General features: G+C 42.0%; 1 protein-coding gene across 3 annotated transcripts in view; it reads left to right on the top strand.

Annotated features, from left to right (window-relative positions):
* csk (C-terminal Src kinase) overlaps positions 1-24,157 on the top strand; it is an 80,529-nt gene that overhangs the window by 12,427 nt on the left and 43,945 nt on the right. For 2 of the 3 annotated variants that reach the window (XM_060928176.1, XM_060928174.1), the window contains 3 exons: positions 18,309-18,453; positions 20,149-20,262; positions 20,421-20,533. In XM_060928176.1, the coding sequence (XP_060784159.1) occupies positions 18,439-18,453; positions 20,149-20,262; positions 20,421-20,533 (242 nt within the window). In that variant the 5' untranslated portion in view covers positions 18,309-18,438. Of the gene's footprint in view, positions 1-18,106; positions 18,200-18,308; positions 18,454-20,148; positions 20,263-20,420; positions 20,534-24,157 lie in introns of those variants that run through there. The other variant, XM_060928177.1, reaches the window with a different exon arrangement.

Raw genomic sequence — 24,157 nt, 5'->3', positions numbered from 1 at the left:
CTCAACGATAAATTACAACTGTCTGCGAAAAGCTATCTGTGAAAGCCTTGTCGCAAGAGCATGCAGAGGCGCTATCTCCAGCTCTTCCAAGCTCCCGAAAAATCGGGAGCCAATCAACTTTGAGCATCTCCAACGGCCCTGGGTAGAGGCGTGTTCAAGGCAGTGACGTAGAAGAACTGCGACCGGAAGCCATAGATTGTTTACAGAATCTATGCCGGAAGCGCTTCATTCACTAGAAACATTACGAACATGGAGCAGCGGCAAGCCTTTGACACAGCGGGAGATGCTGTATTGAAAGCATTCAACGGGAAGTTCTCATTGAAAACGGAGCAAAGAGCAGCCCTGGAGGTATTTATCTTCTTCCTGCTACTCAAGCAGTTTCCGTTGCGTCACATACGTCAGAGGAAAGGGTGATGTGATTGGTTTAAGCTTCGTCACAGCCTTTTCTGGCTTCGACCAGTAGCAAACTGAGGCATTTCAGGGAGGCGGGTCAACCACGCGCTTTGGGAAACGGTTGGGCTTAATATCTTTGCCAGACCAATGCTCGCAGAGCTTTGAAGTTGCGTTAGCCAGACTAGTATAGAGGCCCATTTCCAGCAACTATCACTCCAGTGTTCTAATGGTACAATGTGTTTGCTCATTGCCTCAGAAGGCTAATGGATGATTAGAAAACCCTTGTACAATCATGTTAGCACAGCTGAAAACAGTTTAGCTCTTTAGAGAAGCTATAAAACTGACCTTCCTTTGAGCAGATTGAGTTTCTGGAGCATCACATTTGTGGGGTCGATTAAATGCTCAAAATAGCCAGAAAAATGGCTTGACTATATTTTCTATTCATTTTACAACTTATGGTGGGGGCGGCACGGTGGTGTAGTGGTTAGCGCTGTCGCCTCACAGCAAGAAGGTCCTGGGTTCGAGCCCCGGGGCCGGCGAGGGCCCTTCTGTGTGGAGTTTGCATGTTCTCCCCGTGTCCGCGTGGGTTTCCTCCGGGTGCTCCGGTTTCCCCCACAGTCCAAAGACATGCAGGTTAGGTTAACTGGTGACTCTAAATTGACAGTAGGTGTGAATGGTTGTCTGTGTCTCTGTGTCAGCCCTGTGATGACCTGGCGACTTGTCCAGGGTGTACCCCGCCTTTCGCCCATAGTCAGCTGGGATAGGCTCCAGCTTGCCTGCGACCCTGTAGAAGGATAAAGCGGCTAGAGATAATGAGATGAGATGAGATGAACTTATGGTGGTAAATAAAAGTGTGACTTTTCATGGAAAACACAAAATTGTCTGGGTGACCCCAAACTTTTGAACGGTAGTGTAACTACTTATGTCTTGAAGTAAACGTGCAAACTCGGACGTTTTCTTTTGCTGTGCGGCAGTTAACGTTTGCACAAATATTGCACACCGCTCAAAATAGTAGCATGCAAAGCTAATGTAACCAGAACTGTTGACAATATGCTGCTAATACCGTACCAACATACCTAATGCTTGGGGATGCTTATGGACAAAGAACAACTAGTCAACTAAATTAATCTTACAAAGCCTGGATACCCCGACATACTGTAAAGTGATGCAAACTTGGGAGTGGACAAGCTAGCCAACAAACTGACACAAGGGCAGGCTTGTAGTACTCGAGTCTGACTCGTGCCCTAATTTTAAGGACTCATGACTCGACTTGGACTTGAGCACAGATGACTTGGATTTGTGCATTAACTGCATTAGGACTCGTAAACTGGAGACGAGGACTTGGATTTTTTTCTTAATTCTTTTTGTAACATGCTATAATAATTTGGCATAAGATATTTATATCTATGTTAATTTTGTACTAATTTGGTGCAAGAGTGTCACACCTGCACGCCTTGGCACGTGCATCAGATAGACTCTCGGGCGCTCCAGACAGCATGCGCTCCAAGCGGACTCTCGCTCGCACCGTAAACGACTCGCACCTGCACAGGATTAAGGCACAATCAGCGTGCCTATATAAAAACTGTGAAAACACACTTACTTTGTGAAGTATTGAGTTGCATTGCTGACACATTACCGAGCCTTATTTCCTTGTTTGGTTTCCTGGTCCCTGATTTCCTGTTTCTCGTCTTTGATTCTGCCGAGTCTACGATAGCCTGTTTGTGCCTCGCTTGACCTGTTGCCTGTTTCGCTTTTTTACAATTTTGCCTGCCGTTCTGGATTGTTTGTCTTCACTTGTATTAATAAACACACCTTCTGCACTTACATCCGTCTCCCAACCATCTCTGACAGAATACTTCACACTCCCTGACAAAGAGAACGCACATTCATCTGTCCATACGTCATGTTCAGGAACAAGCTAATGTTCATGGCGATGAAACAGACACCGTCAAATGGTGTGGTTGGAGTCTTGTTCTCGGACTCGACTCAATTTATTTATTTTTATTTTTTAATGACTTGGACTTGACTCGGACTTGAGACTGGACTCGGACTCGAGGTTTAGTGACTCGACTACAACACTGCACAAGGGCACTTATTACCTCTACCAGTGTCCGAGTGCTATCTAGCAAGTGCCATAAAGCGTTAGGCATTTCTCGTGGGAGGTCTCCAGGACGTGCCACCAGAGGTACATTGTGCTGTAACTGGCGAAACAGGCGCTGAGACAAGATGGAAGACGAGCGATTCTCAGGCTAAATGTCAGTGTAACATGAAATGATTTTCAAGCTGCGATTTTACCTTAAAATATCTACATAATGCTGCTTCAACAGTGAGGAGACTTACTTATAGCAGGAGAGGTCTTTGACAGCTTTGTGCCTTTATTTATTTTGCACAGTTTCTTCAGTGTTTCACCGAAGTTCATCAGTCATCCGTGTACACTTATTAATCCAGCAAGTAAAAATCATTCTTCCATAAGTCAATATGTGCAGTGCAGCAGACGGTGGGATTTGGAAACATGGCTTATCAAGATGCATCACACCACCATTAAGTGCAAACCTGGCTCCATACCAAATGAGAACTTTTGTTTGCAGGTCAATAAGGAGTAGGGTTTATTTTCTGCAGCTGCCCACAAAAGTGAGTATCTTGAATTTGAAACCTGCTTCTCGCAGACACCCAGGCTTCTGACTGATCCACATGTGGGCTTCAGTTCCAGAGCTAACTTGAGATATCTGAGCTGCAAGCTACTTCCGATTGATTTTTATAGCTTTCTTTGATTTGACTCTGCGCTTGAGCAAGTATTAAATGAAATGGTGTTTGTTTGGATAAATGCAATAAAGTCAGATCTGTTTTAAGGGAGGTTCGTATCTAGTTAATTATAGGAAATGAGCTTGTATGTGAGTAATAGCGAGAATAAGAGTGCTCCATGACCAAGGGTCAGAGCACTCATGGCCTGTCTGATCTTGCCCTCACACACTCCTTTTGAGGGAAGAATCATTCCGCAACATGCTTGTAACTGCTTCCTCTTTCAGATCTCGGAACACTGATGGCATTAAAGGAATTCACTGTTGTGTGGGTGGTTTTTTTTTATATCCTAATATCTGTTGAATATCTGCAAATTTGTTAATTAAGCTGGAAATCAGAGAGGATGCTTCTCCTTTGGGTTTTGTGATCATGCATTACCAATGGAGTTGCATATTTTCCATTGTCATATGATCACAATTTTGAATCCCAATGATGCAACAACCATCTGTAAGCGAGAGCCAAGTTGGCCTTTGGGAGGGATGGGTGGCAGAATGGTGTACGTTCTCTCTCTCTCTCTCACACACATTAACACTAGCCAATTGTAGGTGCCCTTGAGGCCATGTATGTAGAAGAGGGTAGATGGCACTTTCCTACAAGCATGGTACGCTGCCCTGTGATGCAGCATGTGCAGCAGCTCCAGAAAGGTGAGGTAAGGTTGGCTCTGAGACGCGTGAAGTCAGTACGTCCCCAATTGGTTGGTGTTGTAAGATAGAGGACAGCTGGCTGGAGAAGCCATGGCCAAATAGTTAGAGAAGCAGCTTTGGGACCAAAAGGTCACTGGTTCGATTCCCTGGACCAGCAGGAATGGCTGACGTGTCCTTGAGCAAGGCACCTAACCCCCAACTGCTCTGGATATGTTGTATGTTGCTCTGAATAAGAGTGCCTGTAATGTAATGGTTGGTGGGAATTCTGATGGGTAGCCAAAAAAAAGCTTTTTTTTTTTTTTTTTTCACTGGAAATTTAGATAAAACTACAATAACAAAATAATTTTGATAAGAATTTGTCTTTGTCATCCTGAGGCTTTATTATTAGAGTGTAATGCTTATAGGTGTACAAGGGTGAGCCAAATAACAAGCTTAAAAGTGCGACAAATTCGAATTGAATCACGTTTTTTTCAAAAGGAACACAGACCCTTGTTTAGTGCTGGAACACTGAACAAAATGGAGATAATGCAGACAAATGATACACCTATTTGTGACGCTTATTTGTAATAAACGGTGCAAAATAATAATTTTTTTCTTTTGTCTACCCCTCGTAAATATGCATAATATAATCATGCTTTAAATACTAACTGACAAAATGCAACAGCTGCTTTTGAGTAAACAAGATTTCTGTTCATTTCTCAGTTCAGGGAAACATGTCGGTTCTTGTCCTGAGTAATTACGCATGCACTCCTGGCTCATGCACTCCACTGGAATATTCCTTAAAGTGGCCGAGTGTGGGGAATTATTATTATATTAACTATCAATTATTGATTTGCTAGAAAGGGGCAGGCAGATGTGTGTCTAAGGACACGTATTTGTCTTGTAGGTTTCCTGTATTTACTTTCTAAAAGCACCCAGTGATTTGATTTAAGCTAAATTTCATCTCCAGCTTGATGAAAAACAACAGATTAGTGAATAAAGTATCCAGGAATTAATATGAATAAATAGGAGACACTGTTTTGTTTCATCCGAGAAGTAAACGCACCTTACTAACGAATATTAGCACTGACCAAATAAGACGACTCTAGAAATAGTAATGATATTTGTGAATGGCTGTGACGAAACGTAGTGATTCGGACGTCTCTACAGGTGTACCGCTGTGGCGTATCATATTTTATTATACATACAGGATACTTTTTCGATGGAATAAAAACGTGTTCTATTCCCTTCTAGCGGTTTTATTAATTCGGTTTGATAGCATGCAATATTGTGAGCGTATCGCTTATCCTACGTGTATAATGTCATTCTACCCAATGGAAAATGAGCGTTGAATATGGTTTACGATATCGCATGGTTGTCAAGACAACAGTACGGCACACGTCGGAGCTGATGCGAATATTCCATGAAAGAGTTTTCTGCTGTGCATGCGCAGAAGCATTTCTTTCTTCGCCGGCGGTGCCTGCAGTAAACTTACGCGGTGAATGGAAAATGCAACTAGACAGGGACACTCTAACGAGTGCAAACCCCGCCTTTTCCCTATTAAAATACATTGGGCGAAAATTTCGAAGTTCTGCCATGACCTTGACCTTTGACCTCCAAAATTTAATGGTTTCCTTCCTGGGTGATTGGCAACACGTACAAAATTTGGTCCAAATCGATCCATTGGTTCTTGAGATATCTTGCAGACACACAGACAGACAGACAGACAGACAGATACACACACAGACTGACGCAGGTGAAAATAATAACCCCTCCGACTACTGTCGGCGGGGTTAATAAGGTACGTATTACGTGTTAAAGTTCCGCACTAGCAAGCAACTCTGACCATATGTAAACAAACATGGCCACCAGGTTTGCTTCGTTAAATATGGAAGCTTTAATGAATATTATTTAAGTATTGTTTGATGTGAGGCTCTTGTTTTGATAATGTCCAGGAATTGATTCAAGCAATAAATTTCAACGGACTACATAATAATACATAATAATGCAGCTTATATTATGTGATGTCATCTCATCTCATTATCTGTAGCCGCTTTATCCTGTTCTACAGGGTCGCAGGCAAGCTGGAGCCTATCCCAGCTGACTACGGGCGAGAGGCGGGGTACACCCTGGACAAGTCGCCAGGTCATCACAGGGCTGACACATAGACACAGACAACCATTCACACTCACATTCACACCTACGCTCAATTTAGAGTCGCCAGTTAACCTAACCTACATGTCTTTGGACTGTGGGGGAAACCGGAGCACCCGGAGGAAACCCACGCGGACACGGGGAGAACATGCAAACTCCACACAGAAAGGCCCTCGCCGGCCACAGGGCTCGAACCCGGACCTTCTTGCTGTGAGGCGACAGCGCTAACCACTACACCACCGTGCCGCCTCTATGTGAGGTCAATGAACACTTAAATGTAATCAAGCCCACTTCTCTGTTCTGAGAAAGTAGTTTTCTCTTTATCTCAAATCTGTACGGGTTTCTGAGGTTTGAAACATACTTCTCCTAAGCATGCTGGTCACACCTACTCATTCATAGTTAAACTACAGAAAAAACCTGCTTTCTACATTGTAGAACAATACCGAAGACATCAAAACTATGAAATAACATATGGAATTATGTGGTAAACAAAAAAAAAAATCATATTTTTGATTCTTCAAGGTAACCAGTGTTTATCTTGATGATGCTTTGCACACTATCGGCATTATCTTAACCAGCTTCATGAGGTAGTCGCCTGGAATGCTTTTCAATTAACGGGTCTGTCTCGTCAAACGTTAATTAGTGCAATTTCTTGCCTTCTTAATGTGTTTTGAGATCAAACCATAAATAGTAAACAATAAAAACACAGTAAATAGCCCTATTCCACAACTGTAGTAATCCATATTATGTCAAGAACCGCTCAACTAAGTAAAGAGAAACGACATCATCCATCATCACTTTAAGACATGAAGTGACTTTTAATTCATAAAAATAAAGAAAAACTATTGAATTAGAACATGAGTGCAAACACTTGACTGGTACTGTATATTCAAACAATTCTCTTTTTTGCTGTATTGAAAAATGTATTTTATGAAGACACCACTGTATGATCATGAACTGAATGTTATGTAGGTTATATTGAGCAATACTTGACGCAGCTCTTCATTTGTAATGCTTTTAGTAAATTATGGAATCAATTTTGTGCCAAAATGTTCATACAATACTTTTGAAATATCAAACAAAAACGACAAACCAAAATACAAAAAAAGGAAAAAGTCAATTTTTTTTAGACTGGCAAACAAATTATTCGTGTAATCGTGCAAAATATCAGTCTATTACTCTTCAGAAACCTTTTATTTTTGTTCCGCGTCTTTCTCAGTTTTGTTTGACGTAATTTATTTTGGTTGCGATTCCAGCTTTCTCGTTTGCGCTCCCTGACTTTTTGTTTGCAGTTTTGGCACAAACTTCACGTGTGGGTGGGCTGTCCAGGAATGCATTCCCATTGGCTAACTTGTGTTTGACTGACAGCTACGCTCAGCCATTCCCTACTCGGATTCTGGCGGACTGTTTGACGAGTGACCGATCCATTGACGGTAAACAAGGACTTCAGTGGCGACTATGATATTGAATTAATTCAACAAAGTGTAAATTCAATATCATAGTCTCCACTGAAGTCCACTCCATCCTTGTTTACCGTCAATGGATCGGTCACTCGTCACACAGTCCGCCAGAATCCGAGTAGGGAATGGCTGAGCGTAGCTGTCAGTCAAACACAAGTTAGCCAATGGGAATGCATTCCTGGACAGCCCACCCACACGTGAAGTTTGTGCCAAAACTGCAAGCAAAAAGTCAGGGAGCGCAAACGAGAAAGCTGGAATTGCAACCAAAATAAATTACGTCAAACAAAACTGAGAAAGACGCGGAACAAAAATAAAAGGTTTCTGAAGAGTAATAGACTGATATTTTGCACGATTACACGAATAATTTGTTTGCCAGTCTAAAAAAATTGACTTTTTTTTCCTTTTTTGTATTTTGATTTGTCGTTTTTGTTTGATATTTCAAAAGTATTGTATGAACATTTTTGGCACAAAATTGATTCCATAGTAAATGAGTGTTTTTTTTTTTTTTTTTTTTTTTGTAAAAGTATATTAGTGAAAATATTTTTCGACCACGTTTTTTGGGTGGCACAGTGGTGTAGTGGTTAGCACTGTTGCCTCACAGCAAGAAGGTCCGGGTTCGAGCCCCGTGGCCGGCGAGGGCCTTTCTGTGTGGAGTTTGCATGCCCCGTGTCCGCATGGGTTTCCTCCGGGTGCTCCGGTTTCCCCCACAGTCCAAAGGCATGCAGGTTAGGTTAACTGGTGACTCTAAATTGACCGTAGGTGTGAATGTGAGTGTGAATGGTTGTCTGTGTCTATGTGTCAGCCCTGTGATGACCTGGCGACTTGTCCAGGGTGTACCCTGCCTTTCGCCTGTAGTCAGCTGGGATAGGCTCCAGCTTGCCTGCGACCCTGTAGAACAGGATAAAGCGGCTAGAGATAATGAGATGAGATATTGGATGGCTTTTTTCCGTGGTATATCAGATATATTCCATTCAGCTAGCATGATATTGAATGAATCGAAGATAAGTACCACTCAACGCCAGCCAATATTATTTAAATGCCACTGTATTTCATATGAAAAATGCGAATTTTTCAACACGAGAAGATAAACTTCATGTCTTCAAGCCAACATGTGATTTTTCTTTTTAAAACAATTCATCGATTTCCTCACGAGTGACGTACAGAGATTTGTCACAGTTTTGGTTCTCTGTGTCCCAGATGTAGCTTGCATGAAAAATACGAGTGGTGTATTTCCCAGTAAAGCACTCATGTCTGTGTAATATTACTTCATAATAAGTGTGTTTCTGTAGTGCGTAAGCAGGGTGGTTGATTCCGTGTGCTCTGATGGTTCACCTTGTTTTTGAGACGACATGAAGGACGTTGCTGGAAGCCTGTAAAGCTGCAGGTGTGCCTCTTTCTGTTCTGCATTGCCTATCTGCCTGCACATCATGTCTCCACACTCTTATTGAGGCTAACTTCCTGGTTCCTCATGTTGCCCTCTCAGTCTTTCCTTTTCAAGTCCAGTCAGGCTCGACATCTCTGGTCTTCTCAGTGTGGCGTGTGATGCCGATCTCTTGATTAGCTTTATCATTTGGTAGACTTTCAGCTTGACGATGATGATGATGAGACTGACCTTATCTGCCTTCTCCATAGTCCTTTGATCAGGCATTCTTTATGAAACCTAATGATCAGGTTTACACCCAACTTATACATACTGATGCATATCACACCCTGTGTGACAAACAAGCAAACACACCGTCCCACAAATCTGCCACGAGAAATCAGTCCTTCCTCCTCAAAGCCGCCTCTTGTGCTTGTTTGATTCAGACCGTGTGCACAGAACCGGGCTCATCTGATCATGCTGGAGACATACAGAAGCACTTGTGTGTGCTGTGTGAATGAGGAGAAAAGCTTTGGCTCCTCTGGAATTTTCCATGAATTTTTCATCCAGATGAATTCAGTCTCATTGAGCAGCATGCAGGCATCCAGTTGCCTCATGTGTGCAGGCTTTCTTAAAAAGACCAGCGATGAAAAGTGCTCTTGTGCCTTGAATATGCATTCCTCAAGTGATATCATTTTTATGGGGTACAAGTCTGGGCACACCCTGCACTGTTACACACAAAAGAATGAAACGTCTCGATTATTTACTAGCGAATACATGAAAATAAAAATGTCAAGCTTGTATTTCATCGAACTTACAGTTTGTGCTGTTTGGCAAATGGCAACATCCTCTTTTTTTGTTGTGGTATACATTTTTTTTTTTCCAAGGTGTTTTCACGCGATTGCATCATATTTTTCCCCTCTGCAGTGACGTCCATGTGTTTCTGCAGTGATTATCTTTGTAGGTTAAAGAGCTTATAGACAACGATGGCTGTTTAACAGCTTAAAGGAAAAATCCACCCCGAACGACTCGCACATCATTATTTATAACCAATACAGGATCTTCAGTGGTGTTGACATTTTGAGTTTCAAAATTTTCAGGTTATTTTCACTTTGGTTAACGGTTTTCTTTCTTACCCACACTGGATTGCGACTCCGTAACAATTATTCACCGACGGTGAAGTGAATATCAGTGAATAATAAGAGACGAAGTCAAGGTCATTGTTTAAGTTATTCCACGAAATCAAGTCGTACATGAGCTGATAGCTGACGAGGTGCGTAGCACTGAGTCTGCTATAAGCCATGTACGATGAGATTGAGTGGAATAACCGTTTTATTCTATCCACATTCACTGGGTTTTGAGAAATGGAGCCTTTTTAATTTTTTGCAAATTCAGTAAATAAAAAAATTTATACGAAACCTCTGACAAAATCATTTCCGCTCAGAATGTAAACAAACCGGCGAAATGACAGGAGCAATTTGTGAAAAATGCGATAATAATAATAATTCTTGAAAAATAAAAAAAGACGGCGGCACGGTGGTGTAGTGGTTAGCGCTGTCGCCTCACAGCAAGAAGGTCCTGGGTTCGAGCCCCGTGGCCGGTGAGGGCCTTTCTGTGCGGAGTTTGCATGTTCTCCCTGTGTCCGCGTGGGTTTCCTCCGGGTGCTCCGGTTTCCCCCACAGTCCAAAGACATGCAGGTTAGGTTAACTGGTGACTCTACATTGACCGTAGGTGTGAATGTGAGTGTGAATGGTTGTTTGTGTCTATGTGTCAGCCCTGTGATCACCTGGCGACTTGTCCAGGGTGTACCCCGCCTTTCACCCGTAGTCAGCTGGGATAGGCTCCAGCTTGCCTGCGACCCTGTAGAAGGATAAAGCGGCTAGAGATAATGAGATGAGGTGAGATAAAAAAAAGACATGTTCTTACCATCAAATACTTTTTTTATTCCATATTTTTATTTTTTTTACATTTTTTTTTTTTGGGGGGGGGGGGGGGAGTTTGTTTTCGAGTAGCTTTTATTTCATCCTTGGTTGGTTTAGCAACACACTCCGCCATTTTGTTTTTCTCTACTCACGGTATATAAGCTGATTGGCTACTCTACTACAAGGCTATCAGAGCGTGTGATTGCTCATATCCAGTGAATGTGGAAAGAATAATCACTGATCTTCACCTCAGGTGCAGTGAATAATTGTTTTACAATAAATACACAGGTGATTTATTTTTAAGAAACTGTATTTAAAAAAATTTATTTCGGTTTTCAAAAGCGGCATGCAAATGTCATAAAGGCGTGTCGCAGACTTGTCACTTATCCCTGTCGACCCACATAAAATACTTTGTTTTGAAATCGCTAAAATAAATCACAGTTCCACCTTACCTTTTGAATAGTTTTAGACCAAACTTTTTGTAGCATCTTTAGTGCTTTAAGGACCAGCATTTTCTTTCATAATTTGTAATTCTTCCTCACTTACGGTGACAAAACGATTGGCCACCATTTTGCTGAGTCGCTCGAGGTGATTATCGAGAAATGGTCAGAATTTCTTGAGCAATCAGCATGCGTGATTTACTATAATCACCTGTGTATTTATACTAAACACTGATACCGGCACCAATAAGATTTGAGCTCTTAGGCCCTGTCCACACGGCAACGGATTCAGGTGACTCCGATACAATTGCTTATTGTTTAGGCCTGGCGTCCACACGGCACCAGCGTTTTGGGTGCCCAAAACGCAATCTTTTTGAGAACGGGTTCCAGAGTGGAAAGATCTGGCAACGTTGCCGTTGTGAAGTCGTCTGGATGAGTAGAACGGATTTGTTTACGATGACGTCACAACCACATGACTGTGAGTGCTTCACGCCGGGTAGAAGTGTAACGAATATCACCAGGAAAAAGCCTTACAGAGCACTAGTGAAAGTGAAACACGAGCTTGGATATTATTATTATTATTATTATTATTATGTTCAGTGTTAGTTCACAGTAGTAATGCAAGTAGCAGAATAGTGACAGTAATAGTGAAGCAAAAACATGCAATTGTACAAACACTGCAGCTCTACAGCAAAATATTCATTTATGAAATGGTCTGATTCTTAACACCAGTAGTGCCAATGATCTTCTCATTGCGATGCGAGTTGTCAACAAATCCTATAACTTGGTTCATGAAACGCGCTTACAAAATATTTTCACTGTGAATATTTATTGTGTAATGGTGCAAAGTGAGAGAGAGAGAGAGAGAGAGAGAGAGAGAGAGAGAATAGCCCGTAGGGCAGAGTCAATCCCGCCAGCAAAAATAGCGAAAAAAAGGAGCGATCTCACCTCTTCAGATGATGGTTTAAGTCCGACAATACATTCCTCAAAAAGGGCGTAGAGGAGCAAATTAATCCATCAACGTAGCATTCAATTTATTCCGGACCATTAAAGACGCCGCCTTCCGCGTAGAATCATACGTCATCCTCGCCGCCATATTGGATAGGTCAAAGCGGAGAATAAAGATTAGCTGCGTTTAACTGTACCAACAGGTTTACCGTCCAAACAAGATCACATGGGATTACCTTTCACAGGTGAGAAATAACAAATTAATCCATCAACGTGTAGTATTCAATTTATCCCGGACCATTAAAGACGCCGCCTTCCGCGTAGAATCATAGGTCATCCTCGCCGCCATATTGGATAGGTCAAAGCGGAGAATAAAGATTAGCTGCGTTTAACTGTACCAACAGGTTTACCGTCCAAACGAGATCACATGGGATTACCTTTCACAGGTGAGAAACAACAAATTAATCCATCAACGTGTAGTATTCAATTTATCCCGGACCATTAAAGACGCCACCTTCCGCGTAGAATCATACGTCATCCTCGCCGCCATATTGGATAGGTCAAAGCGGAGAATAAAGATTAGCTGCGTTTAACTGTACCAACAGGTTTACCGTCCAAACGAGATCACATGGGATTACCTTTCACAGGTGAGAAACAACAAATTAATCCATCAACGTGTAGTATTCAATTTATTCCGGACCATTAAAGACGCCGCCTTCTGCGTAGAATCATAGGTCATCCTCGCCGCCATATTGGAAAGGTCAAAGCGGAGAATAAAGATTAGCTGCGTTTAACTGTACCAACAGGTTTGCCGTCCAAACGAGATCACATGGGATTACCTTTCACAGGTGAGACTGGAAAAATACTTTTCATTGTATTTGGTTATTATAACGTAATTTTACAAACAGATTTTCCTGACTTTGTGGCTAATATGAAGTCTCACGCATAATAGTTTATGCGCATGTGTCCTTACTTATTCTATTGTTCTGGTGTCTCCGAAGGGACCGTCTTACAGCGCCCCTAGAGGTGTGGCATGTGTATTGCATCGTTTTCAGCAAGCGTTGCGTTGCCATATGGACCTGATATTTTACTGATCGTTGCCCATTTGGACGCGATATATTTTTAAATAACATCTCGTTGCCGTTGTCGTGTGGATGTAGCCTTACTTCAGCTGTACCTGAACAGAGCAATGCAGCGGTGCTTTAGTCCTTTTGTCTGTCTAATCCTCTCCCATTCTCATCTGTACACTTGAACAGATCAGGTTCTAAATCTTTGACTTTCATGCTAATGATCACTAATAACTAGCCAGGAAGGATTGCATTCTGGGACTTTGAGTCCAGTGTTTGCTTGTTCTTGAACAAGTTGCTGGAAAATGGTGAATGAGAAAAGAAGACCCTTGTCCACTGTCATATCATATTAAATATCATTGTAGCTGCGCTAGCAATGTCGCCTTGTAACAACCGCTAACTTCTCACAATCTCTAAACACATGACAAATATAAATATACAGTCAAGCCGGAAAGTCTGCACACCCCTTTCACTTTCTCCACATTTTATTCCGTTATAGACTTATTCTACAATAGATAGAGTTCATTTTTTGTCACATAATTCTACACAAAATAGCCCATAATGACAAAGTGAAAGCAGGTTTTTAGACATTTGTGCTAATTTATTAAAAATCAAAATGTAAAATATCATATGTACACAAGTGTGCACACCCTTTGATATGACACCCAAAAGTGATCTGAGGTGCATTTTGTTTCCACTGATGCTGCTTGAGATGTTTCTACAACTTAATTGGAGTCCACCTGTGGTAAATTCAATTGATTGGACATGATTGGGGATTGCCAACACCTGCCTATATAAGGTCCCACAGTTGACAGTGCATGTCAAAGTAAACTCCAAGCCATGGGGTCAAATGAATTATCTGCAGACCTCAGAAACAGGATTGTGACAAGGCATAGATCTGGAGAAGGGTACAGAAAAATTGCTGCAGCTTTACAGGTCCCAAAGAGCACAGCGGCCACCATCATTCGTAAATGGAAGAAGTTTGTAACCACCAAGAATCTTCCTAGACCTGGCCGCCTGGCCAAACTGAGCAATCAGGGAAGACGGGCCTTGGCCAGGGAGGTGAGCATGAACCCGAGGGTCACTCTGACAGAGCTCCAGCGTATCCTTGTGGAGATGGGAGAACCTTTCGGAAGATCAACCATCCAGGCAGCACTCTACAGATCAGGCCTTGATTGTAGAGTGGCCAGATGGAAGCCATTCCTTAGTAAAAGGCACATGACCGCCCGCTTGGAGTTTGCCAAAAGGCACCTAGAGGACTCTCAAACCATGAGAAACAAGATTCTCTGGTCTGATGAAACCAAAATTTAACTTTTTGGTCTGAATACCAAGTGTCACGTCTGGAGGAAACCAGGCACCGCTCATCACCTGGCTAATGCCATCCCTACAGTGAAGCATGGCGGTGGCAGCATCATGATGTGGGGATGTTTTTCAGCAGCGGAAATGGGGGGGGGTGACTAGTCCTGATGGAGGGAAAGATGAATGCAGCTAAGTACACCAAGATCCTTGAAGAAAACCTGCTCCAGAGCACTCTGGACCTCAGACTGGGGCGAAGGTTTACCTTCCAACATGACAATGACCCGAAGCACACATCCAAGAGAACAAGGGAGTAGCTTCGGAGAAAGTCTGTGAATGTCCTTGAGTGGCCCAGCCAGAGCCCAGACCTGAATCCAATTGAACATCTGTGGAAGGAGCTGAAAATGGCTGTGTACCGATGCTCCCCATCCAACCTGATGGAGCTTGCAAGGATATGCCAAGAGGAATGGGCAAAAATGTCCAGAAACAAGTGTGCCAAACTCGTAGCTTCTTTCCCCAAGACGTCTTGAAGCTGTAATTGCTGCCAAAGGTGTATCAACCAAGTATTAGGCTAAGGGTGTGTACAGATATGTAACCCCTAAATAACCTATTTTTGTCAGTGAAATAAAATCGCATATTTTCTAAAAACCTGCTTTCACTTCATAATTATTGGCGATTGTGTGTTGATGTTTGAGGCAAAAAATGAACTCAGTCTATTGTAGAATAAGTCTGTGCAGACTTTTCGGCCTGACTGTATATTTTAATATCAGTATGTTTTAAAGTGTTTTCTTGAAGCATTCCAGACACTTAGCAGACGCCCTTATCCAGAGCAACGTACAACGCACCCAGAGCACCCTGGGGAGCAGTAGGAGGTTAGGTGCCTTGCTCAAGGGCACTCCAGCCATTCCTGCTGGTCCAGGGAATCAATCCAGCAACCTTTTGGTTCCAAATCTGCTTCTCTAACCATTAGACCATGGCTTCCCAGTCGAACATGGAGTTCAATGTAAAATGTGTTCAAGCATCTTGCTGTGCACTGACTGCCGTTTCATGCTTTCGCTCTTAACGACTGAACATGTGCTGTAAGTACATGCACGCATGCGTCCTCTTCCTGACTGTAGTCGAATGTCACAGATGGTGAAATGACAGTCTGATCTTAGAAAGTTCTGTCATTCGAGACTGAAAAGCAGCTGAAGAATCAGCCTGTTAAACACGCCTCCTGTCTTCATCATTGCTGACGGTAACGATGAGCTGTTCTCACGAGGAGGCCCAGATTGGTGAATAAATTTCACTAGGCTCATGAGTTGAGGAATAAATCAGGTTTAAGAACGACCAGAGAACTTTTTGTGTGTGTGTGTGTGTGTGTGTGTGTGTGTGTGTGTGTGTGTGTGTGTGTGTGTGAAAAAAGCTTAAATTTTTTGATTGTACATTTTATTGTATTGATTTCCTGTGATTATTAGATGCATGATGTTTTTTTTGTTTTGTTTTTTTTTTTTAAACTGTGTAACTACAGACGGATGACAAATTAAAGGAAAATGTCAAAATCGCGACCTTTAAGATTCCGAAACTTGTGTACAATAAGTTTCAGACCCTTTGAATGGGTGGAACATCAGTTTTCTTCAAATGTTTCAATTTGTTTGTTGTTTCACTTCACAGATTTGTTCTGTTAAAGTCTTTTTTTTTTTCTGAGACATGAAATAGCATTTTAGCAAGCTGGCCATTAACTGTCTGAACTTTCGACTCGTCTGAAATAACAAGTCTCCCTTCAGGCCTGACAGCATGCGTCCTATCTTTTAATGATTCATGCTGTTCCTGTCCAGGCGGTGTAAAATTAGGCCATCAGAACAGCAGAGGAAGAGTGTGTTTTTAAAGGGAAGTGGCTTATATGCCCTAACTGTAAAGGCTGCTGCGTACAGGAGCTGCGGTCGGTGCCTCAAGCCTACACCCATCCCATAATGTTCATCATGAACTAACGACAAGAGCGTTGCTCAGAGCAGCACAGGAAGTGAGCTCATATTGTAAAACTCATAGCAACAATGCACAATAACTAACTATGGCTGTGGACTTGTGATGTGTTTCATTTTGGTGGCTCGATATAAAATTTCAGCTGACAGTCTGGATAATTCAAAATATAGCTGTATAAACCTGTGGGTCTTTTTAATTATCATATGTTTGGTGATTTTTTTTTTTTAAATTTATTTATTTTTAAATGCTTCTTGTGATATTCGATGTATATTTCTTGTGCAAACCTGGAGTTAGTATTTTGTGTGTGTGTGTCTGTCTCTGTAGGTCTGCCTGTGTGTCCCTCTGTGTGTCACCCACTCACTCTCTCTTTTTCTCTCCCCATGTCCTTCTGTGTCTGTCTCTGTGTATCTCTCCCTGTGTCTCTCCATGTCCCCTCCTCTCTCTCTGTGTATCTCTGTCTCTCCATGTCCTTCCGTCTCTGAGTCTCTGTGTAGCTCTCCCTGTGTCTGTTCAAGTCCCCCACCTCTTTCTCTTCCTCCCTCTCTGTCTCTCCATGTCCTTCTGTGAGTCTCTGTGGATCCATCTGTCTGTCCATTTTTCTCTCTCTCTGTATGTCTCTTCCACTGTGTTTCTCCATGTGCGTCTCTCCATGTCCTTCTGTGAGTCTCTGTGTATCCATGTTTCTGTCTCTCTCTCTCTCTCTCTCTCTCTCCCCCTCCCATGTCCTTCTGTGTATCTCTCTCCATGTCCCCTCCTCTCTCTCTCTGTCTCTCCATGTCCTGTCCTTCTGTCTGAGTCTCTGTGTAGCTCTCCCTGTGTCTGTTCAAGTCCCCTACCTCTTTCGTTCCCTCCCTCTCTGTCTCTCCATGTCGTCCTGTGTGTCTTTCTGTGAGTCTCTGTGTATCCATCTGTGTCTGTTCATTTTTCTGTCTCTCCATGTATGTCTCTCATTGTTTCTTTCTCCCTCTCTGTGTATGTCTCTCCTGTTTCTCCATGTGCGTCTCTCTCTCTCTCTCTTTTTGTGTGTGTGTGTGTCTGTCTTTGTGTGTTTGCATGTGTGTTCCTAAAGCCTGACTAATCCATTTTTGCCTAATTAAGATGACCGAGAAACAGTAAGTAACTTCCAGAAAGCAGGCCTTAGTGCAGTGAAAACAGGAAGTGCAGTCAGGGGTACATGACAGTAACTCTGAACAGGAAGTGCTAGCTGAAACTTGGACATTTTCACCAGAGCTGTGCTGTATTAAACTGTCCAAACCTTATTACAGAAAAAACGTGACGATATTTCCTTTTTTGAGTTCAGAAAAAGGATTTCCTTGTCCAGTTCTGTTTATGGGTTGCGCTGTGACCCAGCTGCAGTAGGCAGATGTGTTCATGTGGTAAGGTGAAAAATATTCCGGCGTTCTTTTTCCCTTTATAGTAAGCTCATGTGATAATATTGAGGAGTGTGGTTTTAGACAGTCCTGATCCTCCCGCGCTTTTTGTCTGCATTTAAAAACAAACTCAATGCTCTGCACTGCTCGTACAGCCCCAGTTCCTGTCTGAGGCATCGGAAAATCTGCAGCCGACACTTCCTCTTCGAAAGTGTTTGTGCTTCCTGTTATTAAGCTGCTCGTTCACTTCTTCTGAAGAATTGGTTGGTTTGATCGCTTGATTCTGGGAGGGACTTAGTGGTTTTAGACAAGTCTGAAGTGTCATTTATTCATATTTGAGTACAGGTTAAAGAGTGTCACAGCCTCGCATAGTACAATGAGGTTGTGAATAAAGAGGTCATGCTGGTACGTTGTCGTTTCGCAAGTCTTCTCATTGAGCTGTTCGTTATCCTGTTTCCATCGTATTTTAGATCATTTTATATCTGTGTTTTGTTTTTTATCTTATTGTGTTTAGGTTCTGGACGCATTTGATGGTGGATGGTGTGGCTTCAGCGCTGATGGTGTTTCTCCACCTGCTGGGACGCTGAGAGGATCTTCTCCTTCCCTCTCTCCCTCTTTCCTTCTGTCCTTTCACCCACTTCAACATGTCTGCTGTACAGGTGAGAGTGAAAACACACGAGTGGGAATGAATTAGTGTCTGCTGCCTCGTATAGATATTGCTAAACAAGACCGTGACATGCTGGGTGTCATCTTTGATGTGTGTTTTTTTATTTAAAAAAATTTTTTTTAAAGTGTATCCAGTGTTATGTAATAGTCTTGAGGTTTTTTTTTTTTCCTGGTCTTCGAAGTTTTCGTGGTTTAGAGCTTCATAATTATTGCTAAAAGATAACCGTGTGTGTGTGTGTGTGTGTGTGTTTTGATACCGAAGCTGCAATTATTTATCAAAATTTTGCAGCCAATTTAGAAAGGAAATGTTCTCATCATGCATTAAGAGCCTTTTTATCCCCCTGACACATAATGTAGCTATCGCTCTGTCCGTCTGTAAACATTTTAGTTTCCGGAGCATAACTCACAAACTATTAGGATATGTATTTTTTTTTTTTTCCACGAAACCTGACAGTTACGTTTAGTGACTAGACGAGTTGTGCCTTTTGACATGATGTTGGGATTTCTGTTTTTTTCCCCCTTTTTTTTCCCGTATTTCCATGGCAACCAATTCAACTTAGGAAAATTTGGAGTGGGGTTTCATGTCGGGGCTGAGGGGATATGTCATCTCCTGATGACTCTTGTTATTTATCGGTGTACGTTTATAAATAGAGAAGGTACCGATTTCAGGACCGGAATCGCTCTTAAGTTGAGACCAAATGTCAGACAAAATGGTGGATCAGATATTCGGGAAATAAAGAATGACTGACTCGAATCTGATCCTGTAACAAACTGAAAAGCTTGGAACTGAAAATGTTTACATGAAAGCAGTTTTGTGTACGGTGTATGTTGTTTTTTTTTTTTTTCCTGTGTGTGGGGGGGATGTTTCAGTGCTTCAGTGAAAAAATAATTTTAAAGAAAAAGATATGGGATGGGGCGGCACGGTGGTGTAGTGGTTAGCGCTGTCGCCTCACAGCAAGAAGGTCCGGGTTCGAGCCCCATGGCCGGCGAGGGCCTTTCTGTGTGGAGTTTGCATGTTCTCCCCGTGTCCGCGTGGGTTTCCTCCGGGTGCTCCGGTTTCCCCCACAGTCCAAAGACATCCAGGTTAGGTTAACTGGTGACTCTAAATTGACCGTAGGTGTGAATGTGAGTGTGAATGGTTGTCTATGTGTCAGCCCTGTGATGACCTGGCGACTTGTCCAGGGTGTACCCCGCCTTTCGCCCGTAGTCAGCTGGGATAGGCTCCAGCTTGCCTGCGACCCTGTAGAACAGGATAAAGCGGCTAGAGATAATGAGGATATGGGATGGACATCTATCAGTTTATACTCCAGGTTTCAGGACAAGGATCAGAAAAGAAAAACCGATCTCTTCAGTAGGTTCTCGGACATTTATTAATCAAGTGCTTTTGTTTAAATGTTAATTGGAACCAAATAGAAAGTTATCACTTGTTAACAGGAAGTTATCAAAATCCAGGATCTAATATTAAGCCAATGTTCAGCTATAAAATCTCCAAAATGGCAGTTAATTGTTTAATTCGGTGCAAAAACCAAAAATAGTGATTTGATTTTAAAAAATTAGTACAAAAGTGCAGACCGTGTGTGTGTGTATGGTTATTTATTTATTTATTTATTTATTTTTGTGTGTGTGTGTGTGTGTGTGTGTGTTGTGTCCACTAACTGAGCAGCATTGCATCATCTCTCCCTCTTTAGACGATCTGGCCTCCAGGCACGGAGTGTGTGGCCAGGTACAACTTCCAAGGCACGACCGATCAGGATCTGCCCCTGTGTAAAGGAGATGTCCTCACCATTATAGGAGTCACTAAGGTGAGGGTCGTCACCATTCCTGTGTGTCTGTGTGACAGAAGATTAATTAATGCTCCTGACACCACTGTGTTCTCAGTGTCCTCTCCTGTAATAGGACCTGCTGCTTGTGTTTCAGAGTCAGTTTCACAGAAATACTACCTTTTTTAAAAAAATAACAGGACCCAAACTGGTACAAAGCCAAAAACACAGTGGGGCGAGAGGGGACCATCCCAGCAAACTACGTCCAGAAGCGTGAAGGGGTGAAGTCCGGCGGGAAGCTCAGCCTCATGCCGTAAGTACTGGTGTATTATGATGAGGGCCATGAGAACAAATTTCACTTTTCAAACGTTTAACTCATCGTGTAGAATAAGATCTCGAACTAAATGCTGAGCATTGATGCTAATTTCTTTTTATACAGATGTTCATTTTTTAAAAAAAATATATAACAGATAGAAAACATGTAAATGGTTGCTCCAAAAGTGACGTTTATTACTCGTGATATTTTACTATAATTTTTTTCTGCCACTGAAGAATCCATGTAGATTTTCATGTGTGAAGAGAGTTGTGAATCGTGTATAGCGTAAGAAATTTAAAAAAATTCAAGTGAGGAAATCCTTATTCTAGCTAAATATGTAAAAATGAGCATCAGACATTGAGGTTATTATTTAACAATTGTTCACCTCTGTTATTATTCACTGAACCTGAGACGGATCATTGTTTTAGTATAAATACACAGGTGGTTATTTTAAAAAAAAAATTTTTTTTCAATCTTCAAAAGCCGCATGCAAATGTAATAACGGTGCGACGCAGACTTGTCACTTATTTATGCCGGCTCACATAAAATACTTTGTTTTGAAATCGATAAAATAAATCACAATCCTGTCTTACCTTTGAATAGTTTCAAACCAAACTTCGTAGCATCTTTAGTGCTTTTAGGAACAGCGTTTATTCTTTCATAACGTGTAATTCTTCCTCACTTACAGCGACCAAGCGATTGGCCGCCATTTTGCCGAGTCGCTCGAGGTGATTGGTCCAGAAATTCTGACTATTTCTTGATAATCAGCACACGCGATTTGCTATAATCACCTGCGTATTTATATTAAAAAAAATTATAGTGCTGTTACTGTCACTTTTTGTGCTTTGTGAAATAGTGTGCATAAATTGTGTAATGCTCCTGCTGATTTTTAGGAATTTTCTTTAAGGAATCTTTAACTCTGAGTTTGGGTGTATTTTTATTTTACTATAGCTGTGAAGATGAGGTTTAATCACAATAAGACAGTAAAAGTAAAAATTCTGTAGGTGAGAACGGTCTATCAGGTAACGGATTTTATAAAATCAAACAGACAAATCATAGATTTGTGAGTCGTGTGTGTGTGTGTTTGTGTGTGTGTGTGTGTGTGAGAGAGAGAGAGACAGATGCCTTCACTGTGTGTTGGGGGGGGTGTAGAAGAGAAAGAGAGCTTGTTAAATATAGCGAGACATGCAGGAGAATAGACGCCACATTTAGCATGGATGAGCTATACTTGGCCCGTATGTTCTTGATATCATCGATGTCCTCTTATTATAGTCATTCTCATGACACATCTTCCTGATAGTATGTCCAGCACTCGCGCTTGCTGCCTCATTTAAATCAGCAGTCGGCGGTTTCAAAGCAGGATGAGGCAGACTATATCATAAATATCCTTGTTCAGGTTAATCAGGAACAGGAAATGGAAAAAACAACCCAGTCCACTCAATATTTCTGATATGCAAAGCTCCACGTGGATATCGAGATGGAGTTCATCGGAAAGAGCACTGCCGTCATTCTTCAATTACTGCCTGCCATTATATCCACCGTCGCATACACCAACCTCATCTGCTCCAAAGATTTATAAGTGGAAAATGAACTTTCAACACTCTTCATTCACATTTCAATTGGGATCATAACTTCGAGTACGTTTGAGATCTTCCTTCGGTTTTCTGCCACAAAGACGGTTCGTTTTGTGGTTTCTCGATAACAAGCTGCATGTTTTTATTTTTAAAATTTTTTCCTTCATTTGTCTGTTTTATTAACTTCAAGAGAAAGTGAGCCAGTAGTTAATAACTGCTGTGATGCAAATGAGAACAGGAACAAATTTGTTTGGCAAATGTTCCACAACATTAATTTTAAATTAATCAATATTAATTATAAATGAATAAAAATGATGTCTCATACATTTTAAAAATTTTAATTTTATATACACACACACACACACACACACACACATGCGCGCATGAGGGGAAGTCAAGAAGTTGTAAGACAAATTGAAAAAAATTTTTATTTATGAAAATAACAAAGCTATTTCTCTACATATCTGCCATTTAAAGGTCATAGGCAACGGTCGGAGGTGAAATGTAGAATATCAACTTTATTGTCTAGAAGAATGACCCAAAAAGCCAATTCAATCTTCCTGGTGTCTAATTTGCACCGTAAAATTGAATAAAACGGTGGAAATATACTGTTTTGCCCAATTTCCAAAGGTTTGTATACATCTCGCTTGCGCGCACTTTCACCGCCAGGGGACCGTCGTCGTGACGTCATTTAAGCCAAACAGACTGGGAGCAGTTCTGTGTTTACTTGCGAACCGAGCACACGTGTACGGACTTTGGTCGTGAAAGGTTGTGTAAAATGAAAGCGATTTTGAAGTAGGAACTCTCCAAATTGAATATCGAGAGGTGAAACCATACCGTATATGTATGAACCTCTGGCCGTTGCGAAGCAATCGGTGAACATGGCTCACTGGTTTGACCGTGCGGCCTCGGAATCGGACAGCAACTCGGCCGACTCTGATCGCGGTGACCCCAGACCTCAACAAGACTCGCGCCCAAACGATTTATCCTGGTAGTTATGATAAATTCCTACTTTCGTCGTAATACTAAATAAGAGCCCTTTTGAAGAATAATTAAACTGCCCTCCCTAGTGGATATAGGGAACGATTATTGGACAGTGCACCAGTAGGCCACATTAGCCTGCCATCCGCGGCATTATACTATTTATAGCCTACTTTAAGCGAGGAAATATCCCTTAGTCTCATTTCCACAATGATTGTACAGGATCCCTCAGGATTCTTGACTTGTCAATTGCAAGCAAAAGTAAAAATGTTTACTTCCAATCTTCTCCTTTTTACTTGAGCGGTGCTGCTCCGTTTCTTCTTTGACTGCTTGATTGTGTTTCACGCACACAATCCACTCTCTCCGCCTCTTCTCCTTTTCCAGAAAAAAACCAACCCTCTGGCTTCATGTGCACAATCCACTCTCTCCACCTCTTCTCCTCTTCCAGAAAAAGCCAACCCTCTGGCTTCACGCGCACAATCCACTCTCTCCGCCTCTTCTCCTCTTCCAGAAAAAGCCAACCCTCCGGCTTCACGCACACAATCCACTCTCTCTGCCTCGTCTCCTCTTTCGGAAAAAGCCAACCCACTCGCTCCGCCTCTTCTCCTTTTTTGGAAAAAGCCAACCCTCTCGCGCCGCCTCTTCTCTTTCGGAAAAAGCCAACCCACTCACTCCGCCTCTTCTCCTTTTTCAGAAAAAGCCAACCCCCTCGCTCCGCTTCTTCTCCTCTCTCGGAAAAAGGTAAAAACTTCTTCCTGAACCGGTCCCGTTGTTACAGTTCACTGCACAACAATAAGGCATGTTTTTTCTTTGGAAATTCCTGAACGCACGTCTGCACTCAAGCCAAACGGCAATGTAAGTAAATGGAAGTGGACTCAACTCAAGCAGTTTGTTTGGCTTAAATGACGTCACGCGCCGAGTGGTCACGAAAATAGCCGAACAGAAATTCGCCGCGATCCGCGCTAACTTATTTTAATTATTACTTCTTAACAATACTTCTTGGGACCAGAAGAAAATTACAGAGGGTTTTTTAACATATAAAGTTTCAAATGTGCATAAAATTAAA

This window comes from Neoarius graeffei, chromosome 8 (genome assembly GCF_027579695.1).
Source record: "Neoarius graeffei isolate fNeoGra1 chromosome 8, fNeoGra1.pri, whole genome shotgun sequence".
Classification (NCBI taxonomy): Eukaryota; Metazoa; Chordata; class Actinopteri; order Siluriformes; family Ariidae; genus Neoarius; species Neoarius graeffei.
Note: the sequence above shows the minus strand (reverse complement) of the source record. Positions and strands in the feature narration are given on the sequence as shown.